We start from the raw sequence: 8,497 nt of genomic DNA, 5'->3' as shown, positions 1-8,497 counted from the left end.
CACCCACCCACCCACCCACTAGTCCTTGGCAACCACTTTTCTAGCCTCTGTTTCTTGGGTTTGACTTTTGTTTTAGATTCTACACATAAGAGATACCGTAAAGTATTTGTCTTTCTCTGTCTGGCTTGTTTCACTTAGCATAATGCCCTCCAGATTCATCCATGTAATCACAAATGGCAGGATTTCCTTCTTTTTTGTGGCTGAATAACTTTTCATTCTATATATATATATATATGCCACATTGTCTTTATCCATTCGTCTGTCAATGAACACTTAGGTTGCTTCCATGTCTTGGCTGTTGTACATAATGCTTCTATGAACATGGCCATGCAGATATCTCTTTGAGATAACGACTTCGTTTCCTTTGGATAGATTCCCAGAAGTAGGATTACTGGATCATAGGGTAGTTCTATTTTCAGAGGAACTGCCGTACTATTTTCCATAGTGGCTGCAGCAGTTTCCATCCCCACCAACAGTTGTACACGTTCTCCATTGTTCTTGGCAGGAGAGAGCCAGGAGCTGCTTGCCGTTCCTGGTGAGTCAGCTGGCCAGCATGGAGCACTCGTTTCACCATATTCTCCTGCTGGAGATTAAGAGCATCACGGACACCTTCTCCTCCATCCTGGGCCCTCAGAGCAGAGACATCTTCCGCATGAGCAACAGCTTCACTGCCATTGCCAAGCTCCTTACGCGACAACTGGAAACCACCAAGGCCAGAAGTGACAGGTGAGCAGGGATTCCTGGGTACCTCAGGGTCTGTTGTGAACCCACTGAGACATAGCACAAAAGGCTATGTTTTCTTTTGTAAGCATAAAAGTTCCCAAAGAAAGCCAAACCCACTATCTCAACATAGAGTAACTTCTGAATAAATTACGACATTTGCCAGAACTTTTTCTAAATCTGTGAAAACCAGAATGTAACCAAAACAATCCTAAAAAAAAGTGCAAAAAATACGGTAAAGGAATAAGAATGTAGTGCAAATAATAATGTTTGTAGAACTCGTTTATTTATTTAACAAGCATTTAACAGTTGCTTACTCTATACCAGGAACCCTGCCAAAAGCTAGACATATTGAGAGATAAAACATGCTCCTTTACCCAAAGATTCATTGTCTAGCGAGGAGGTAAATATTGAGCGGGTAATTAGAGAATAGTGGGAAGATTATGCTGATTATGATGCTGTCAAGGAGTTTGGGGAACACAGAGATGGGGGTACCTACTTCTTCATGGAATGGAGAGGAATGGGAAGCTGAGATCAGGGAATGCTTCCCAAAAGAGGTGATATTTTGAACCAAGTCTTGAAAAATGACCAGATTGTACCAGGCTGGCTTTGGGGCAGCATGTGAAAGAGCACAGCACTTTCTGGAAACAGAAGTCATTTTGTCTGGCTAGGGTGTGTGTAATAAGGAGAGCGACATTAGGTAATACTGATAAAGTGGTAGGCAGGGACCAGATGACACAGGACATGACAGACCTTCTTAAGGAGTTTGAATTTTATCCTGGAGGCTGTGAGGAATCATGGTGGGTTTTTACATGTTCGGATATGATCGGAATCCATGTTTCGGGAAGCTCACTCTGGCCCCAGTGCAGAGAACATCTCAGGCAGAGGCAGACTGGAGTCAGGTCAAATGAAGGAAGGACAGAAAAGTGTCCACAGATATTAGCAATTAGAAAATTATTGATGATTGTAGTGAGTGAGCTGCCAGTGGTATGGCTGGACATAAAACAGGATGCCTGGGGTTGAAGGGAGAGGATAGATACAATAAACAAATCTGGTCCTTTCAAGAAGTTTGTGGAAAAAAATAAAGACCATGCAAGATTGAGGGAGGGGTTTTATTATGTTTTGCTACATTTTGAATAAGGAGGCACTTGGAAAGTTTTATGACCTTAGAAGTTATAAAGTACTTTCAAATTCATCATCTCATTTGATTCTCATGATCACCCTAAGGGGTAAGAAGGGCAATTATCATCATTCTTATTTTATAGAAGAAGAAACAAAGGCTCAGAGACTGGTTAAATCTCTTCCCAAGGTTACACAGTAACTAAGTGATAAAAGGTGGAGTCAAATTTCAGATCCTATGCACTGGAAGGTATTCAGTTATGGAGAAGGGGCAGGGCACATTTGAGACCAGCATCAGATTTTGTGAGTTTTGGGGCTAACAAATGATGCATATCATTTTCAGTCTGAAACGGCATTCCAAAAACACGAGAAGCCATCCTTACAAAATAGTGAACATTTAGTCACAAGGGTCCACTTTATGTCCAGCATGGCACAGAGCCTGGAGGTCCCAAGAGATATAAAACAAAACGTAAGACATAAAACACGGTTCCTCAAAGGGTTCACAGTCAGTGCATGTGACGGGGTTAATGGAAGTGCGTATAGAAGGCTGTGGAGCATGAGAGACATACGGCCAGGGAAGCGAAGAATGTTTCACAAAGAAGGTGAAATTTAAGTTCGTTCCATGTTTATTGAGTAGCTTCCATGTGCCAGGCATCTGCGTAGGTACCAGATTAAGTTGCACAGGATGAATGAAAGTTCCCCAGATAAGCGTTGAAAGGATACTCCAAATAGAAAGGACACTCCTCACATGCAAAGATAAAAGAGCTTAAGAGTGTGTGACCCAGACTAACGAAAAGCAATTCATTCATCGTGGCTGGAGTGAATACATCAGTGGAGGGTGGGAGAGTAAACTGAAAAGTTAGGTCAAAGGCAGATTCTCAGAGAAGCAAGGAGTTTGTCCTGTAAGCAGCATGGCGGCTTGGAAAGATTTTAATCCAGGGAATGAACGCTGCTCCCAGCACAGTAATTAGCAGATAGTGGGCACTCAATAAATATTTCTTCACTAAAGAACTAGGTGGATGAGGAAGTGGCTGACGTGCTGGAGCCCCTGAATGGATTTGGCTGGAGCTGCAGGCTGGCAAGAGAGAGAGTGGCCAGGATGCTATTACTGGGGGCTTAGCAGTAGGCTCCCTCCATGGTGTGCGAGGCCTGGGCTAAATCAGAGGTGGGGAACCTGAGAAGTCAGGACAGATCTTTATACCGAGAGAGGTTGGAATTAGGAAGAACCAATTATTGGTGAGAGGTGGGGTGAGGAGAAGGGGTGGAGAGTGAATGAAAGCCCAAAGGTATCTATAGCTTCAGTGACCACATACATATGGAAGAGGATGCTGAAAACCGAGAAAAGACGGAGCAGGAGGGGAGCCCATCTGGAGGACCTCTTGGCTCACTCCACACAGAGAATATTTTATGGCCAAGATGGTCATCAAAGTCAACAATAGCTGTTCATCTGAGGAAGCCAGATAGCAAGTGCCCTTTTCTCTCAACACCATAGTTTTGATTGAGCATATAAAAATCTGTTGCTGCCTGGTTCAATGTCTAGTATAGATGCCTGTAATACCAGGGCTTCTAATTTTAGTGCTGTTGACATTTGGGCTAGATAATTCTTGGTTGTGGAGCTGTTCTGTGCATTCTACAGTACTTACGAGCTTCCCCAGCCTCTGCCCACCAGATGCTAGTAGCAACCCTCCCCCTCAGCTGTGACAACCAAAAATGTCTCCAGATGCTGCTAAATGTCCCCTTAGAGACAAAAATCACCCCCAGTTGAGAACCACTGCTATTTACGTATTCCATTTAAAAACAGCATTTACATAGACCCCATGACCCGCCTAGCAGCAGCCTACACGTGGCAGCATCCAAAAAATCCAAAGCCAGCATCATGAACGGATGATTTGTCATCTGTGTGCAAGCACAAAGTCACTGTTGGCCAATTTTCATGATGTGGGGAAATTCAGTTTAGAGTTTCTACAGCTGGTGTTCGGGGGAGCCACTTTACATTCTGTGCTCAGCTAGCCTGCTCATTTCTTCTTCCAGTGGTGACTGGTGTGTGCGTCAGATGTGAAACCTCGGGCACGTATTCTGGCCAGCAGTCTATCCATTCTTTCTTGCCTCTACACAGGCAAAGTTTCAAGAGACCGATTGACTCTCCATGAGATTATATGTGTGAAAAAGGGTTTGTATAAAGGAAAAACATATTATACAAGGGTGTTACATTAGGCATTCTGACAGGGAAAATGATTCTTAATAAGCAGGCCCAATCCAATTAGCAATAAACAACCTCCACATGAAAAGAAGAATTTAGGAGATATGAAGACAGGAGAAAAAAAGGAGGTCTCACTGTCAAAATATGAGTCTGCATTAGGAAAATGCATTTCCCCTCCGTTTATTATTTTTCTGAGGGGAAAAAAAAAAAGAAAAAATTAAATGTGAAGAGATGAAAGGTCACCACTCCCTTCACATACACCACCACCACCACCATTGCCACCACCTCAGCCTCTCTCAATTCAAAATATTTCACCCGTTTCAACCCTCTCTGTCAGTCTCCTTCTAATCGATTGTAAGTATTCGGTGGGAATCTCAAAAAGGTTGGTGTGGACAGCCAGGCTTTTGTATTAGCTGCTCATCCTCTCTAGGATGGTTGCTAGGCTTCTCTCCCCACATCTTTTCTCTGAATAGCCTTCATTGTGACCATTTAGCTTCAGTAATTTTAATCTGTGCCCCACAAAGCAGAAAGGTTCACACTTTTGTCTAAAGCATCCAGCAAAGTCTGATCCTTACAATGGAAGGGGAAATGAATAAGGGAAGAGAGCTCAAAAGAAAATTAAAGATGGATTAAATTCAAAACAGATGTCATCTAATTTACAAATCTGACACATAGCCCAGCAGTCCAGATTTTAGACTTCAGGCCAAAATTACAAGACTATGAAAAGAAAAACAATTAGCATCCTAGAGAGAATGAAAAACTGGAGGAGACGGGAGCCTCCTTTGCGCCAAATGACTGAATTAATCGGGTGATTTTTTATTTGATGCACCAGGTAAGCACATTTGCACTTTTCTTGTTCCTGTATTTCAGGATGAATGTTTTAATCTAAATAATAAACCATCGGAGGATGGCTAACAGGGCAGCCATGCAAAACATTTAGATTTTGAAATTAATTCTGGAGAAGCAAAAGAAAGATAACAGCAATTGTGGATTAAAAAAGAGAGGGTGGTGCTTGCTTTGGCAGCACATATGCTAAAATTGGAACGATACAGAGAAGGTTAGTATGGTCCCTACTCAAGGATGACATGCAAATTCATGAAGCGTTCCCTATTTTTCTTACGGTTACCAAGGGGGAAGGGGTGGGAGGGAAAAACTGGGAGATTGGGATTGACTATATGCACTACTATATGTAAAATAGATAACTGATAAGAACCTGCTGTATAGCACAGGGAACTCTAGTCAATACTGTGTAATGACCTATATGGGAAAAGAATCTAAAAAAGAGTGGATATATGTATGTGTATAACTGATGCACTTTGCTGTACAGCAGAAACTAACACAACATTGCAACTCAACTGTACTCCAATAAAAATTAATTCAAAAAATTTTTAAATTAAAAAAGAGAGGGTGTCAAGATAGGAGAAAAGCTCTATACCTTTTACAACTGTATGAGCCCTAAGTAGCCTGCTGGATGGCCACCAACCATTGAACCATTTGCTTGCTGGGACCCATGGGAAGCTGGGGAAAGAGAGGGTGGCTCCTGGCAGCTGTGTGCTGGCTGAGCAGTCAGTGATCCTTGGACTAGAAGACACCTTTGCCAATGCATGTGGTGCCAGGGAGGCTGTTCTAATCAGGCACCATCAGAATTGGGGACAGTTTGTCACAGGTGGTCTTAGTAGGAGGTTAGGCTTGGCCCCAACTAGGGATGGAAGGTTTGAGGGATGGAAACTGTGAAAAGAAAGCAGGGGTGGGGGGGTAAATAGGAGAAATGAGAAAAGGTAGGGAGAAAGAGGGGCCAGGAAGAAGGCACAGGGAGAAAGCAGAGGGAAAGGAGAAAGGGCACCCGACACAGCCCTAAGTCCCAGGCCTGGGGGGGGTCACAGTTCCCTTAGATCCAGCTTTCATACCTTAGCCAAAGCCATCAAAGTCGTGAGGGAGAAAGTTACCTTTAAGAAAAGTTTTAACACAAAGCATTAACCTCTGGCTTGATAAATGGGTGTATGTTCTTTGGTTGTTTTGGTGGTGATGGTGATAGTAGTGATGAGACTGTGTTTATTCTTTGTTTTTAAGAATCAGGTGGGAGGTGAGGGGTAGGCAATGGAAGGTAAAATATAGTCAAAACCTATTCGGTAGGTTTAAATCTGATTTCGGGATACAGGTATCCCTCACTTTTCAAAAGTTCACTTTACGCTCCTTTGCTTTGAGGAAAGACCTACATTAGTACAGTCATCTTGATTCCAGGACCCCTGGGATACCAAAAGCCATCAATCCATCGATCCTCGAGTCCCTTTTATAAAATGGTGTAGCACAGTTGGCCCCTGTATAGGCTAGTTCCACATCCTCAGTTTCAACCAATTGCAGATCAAAATTCAGAATTCATTCTGTGATTGGTTGAATCTGAGGATGCGGAAGCGGGGATATGGAGGGCCAATTGTATCTGTTTTTGCTAACAGAAAGAAATCCAAAGAGAATTTTCACTTTTACAAAAAAAAAAGGTAATTGCTTCTTCGCCTTATACCCATTTCAGCTTAGGAAGGGTTTCATAGGAATGCTCAGATAGTGGGGGAAACCTGTAAATGGAAAGCAGTGACACAGTGGAGGGGAAGGAAATGAAACAAGAGTATGTGGGAGAGAATGAAGGGAAGATAGAATAAGGAGATTATGTTCACAAGGAAAGGACTCCAGGACATCTCCCCTCCTTGGAGTCACCCCAGAGTTTTGGTTTATTCTAAATTTCATGCACTGAACATCAAAGAAGTGGATGACAGGGTGGAACAGGGGATTTGAGTCAATGTGTGTCTGGAATGTATAGCAAAGCAACATGGACTGCAGAGACCCTTTTCCAACTGTGAGACCCTTTGCAACCTGTCATTCCAGAGTTCCCATCTTGACATCTGGGAATCACATCAGAACCCAACCCTGGTGTGATACACAGTCTCTGAAGGCACAGCCCGAGAGTTTAGGAGTGATGGCTCTTTACTGAGTCCACAGCCAAACTGCAGAGATCAGGGAGCCAGGTTCTTCTCTCCAGCTTTTCAGAGAAGGCCGTGTTTCTGAGTCTGATCAAGCTTTTAACCAGCTCCTACCATGTGATGGGTTCAGCTCTGGGAGCTTTTACTATGTTATATTGTTACATCATCACAACAATAACGTCTTTTAATATATATTAGGATTACAGAGGCTTCATACTAAAGCATAGTGGAGAAAACTTTGTGGGTGGGCAAGAACAAAGTAAAATTCTATTTTATTTTATTTTTTTTGGATGCGTTGAGTCTTCCTTGCTGTGCGCAGGCTTTCTCTAGTTGCGTCGAGCGGGGGCTACTCTTCGTTACAGTGCTCCGGCTTCTCATTGCAGTGGCTTCTCTTGTTGCAGAGCACGGGCTCTAGGCGCATGGGCTCAGTGGTTGTGGCTTGCGGTCTCTAGAGCGCAGGCTCAGTAGTTGTGGAGCACGGGCTTAGTTGCCCCACGGCACGTGGGATCTTCTCGGACCAGGGCTCGAACCCGTGTCCCCTGCATTGGCAGGCGGATTCTTAACCACTATGCCACCAGGGAAGTCCCCAAAGTAAAATTCTTTACCCAGCCCCTACTCACGTCTAGGTTCATGGTAGTTCTTCGAGGGGCAATAGTGTAAATGCCCAGACATCAGCTCATAGAGTTTTCTTTCGTTTCTTCCTTTAGTGTAGTCCAGTGTATCTCATGTTGTAGTGTGTGGACAAGATTTACAGTGTTCACAGTACTTCATTAATAAAGGAATTTTAAAGGAATGTCAGGGGTGACTTGCCTGTTCCTCCCCAAAGTGATACCACACTAACCTTTATTATTACCTTCTATCAATAGAATGCCTTCTTTGTGCCTCTCTTCCCACTGAAGGCTGCTCTTATCCAGGACTCCAGTTTGGTATCCCTTCCCCAGGAGGTCTTCCCCACCCACCCATGCCCATGGTGACCTTCTCTCTTTTGCCCTGCTACAGCTCACATTGCCTCTCCACTCCTCCACACCTGAAGTCCTGCACTGAAGTGCTAGGCATCTTTCTGTTTACCCTCCAGTCTCCCCCAAACTTGAGAGAGCTAATATTCAGAGCCTATGCACTGTGGAAGGAAAATAGAGTCTTAGAAGTGCTTACAAGAGCTCCCACTTTTTTAGGCAAGACATGTTTATACAAAGAGAAATTGATTCTTTGAGAGCAACTGTTGGCTCAAAAAATGTACATAAGGAGGTTCAGGACCATAATTAAAAACATGTGATGTTCTGGTCAGTGTTGCCCCCTGCTTAGGGAAAGCTGAATGCAATTTCACCCCACCAAGGTAACCAGAGTTTTCATAAAAAAACATGTATATGTTTTCAATCTAGGGAGGTCTAGGGTGGTCACTTGTATAAAAAGAAAATCGGAACAACCATTTGTGGCAGTAGCTGTGGTTCTTGTTACTCCTCCATGTGTAGGGGAGGAAGGGGTTTGG

The 8,497-nt window shown here is 43.5% G+C and overlaps 1 protein-coding gene across 2 annotated transcripts in view; it reads left to right on the top strand.

The window, feature by feature from the left end:
- VEPH1 (ventricular zone expressed PH domain containing 1) overlaps nucleotides 1-8,497 on the top strand; it is a 214,387-nt gene that overhangs the window by 101,659 nt on the left and 104,231 nt on the right. For both annotated transcript variants that reach the window (XM_007447840.1, XM_007447841.1), the window contains one exon: nucleotides 506-726. In XM_007447840.1, coding sequence (XP_007447902.1) covers nucleotides 506-726 — 221 coding nt within the window. The remainder of the gene's footprint in view (nucleotides 1-505; nucleotides 727-8,497) is intronic.

Source organism: Lipotes vexillifer, unplaced genomic scaffold, assembly GCF_000442215.2.
Source record: "Lipotes vexillifer unplaced genomic scaffold, Lipotes_vexillifer_v1.1 scaffold1207, whole genome shotgun sequence".
Classification (NCBI taxonomy): Eukaryota; Metazoa; Chordata; class Mammalia; order Artiodactyla; family Lipotidae; genus Lipotes; species Lipotes vexillifer.
Note: the sequence above shows the minus strand (reverse complement) of the source record. Positions and strands in the feature narration are given on the sequence as shown.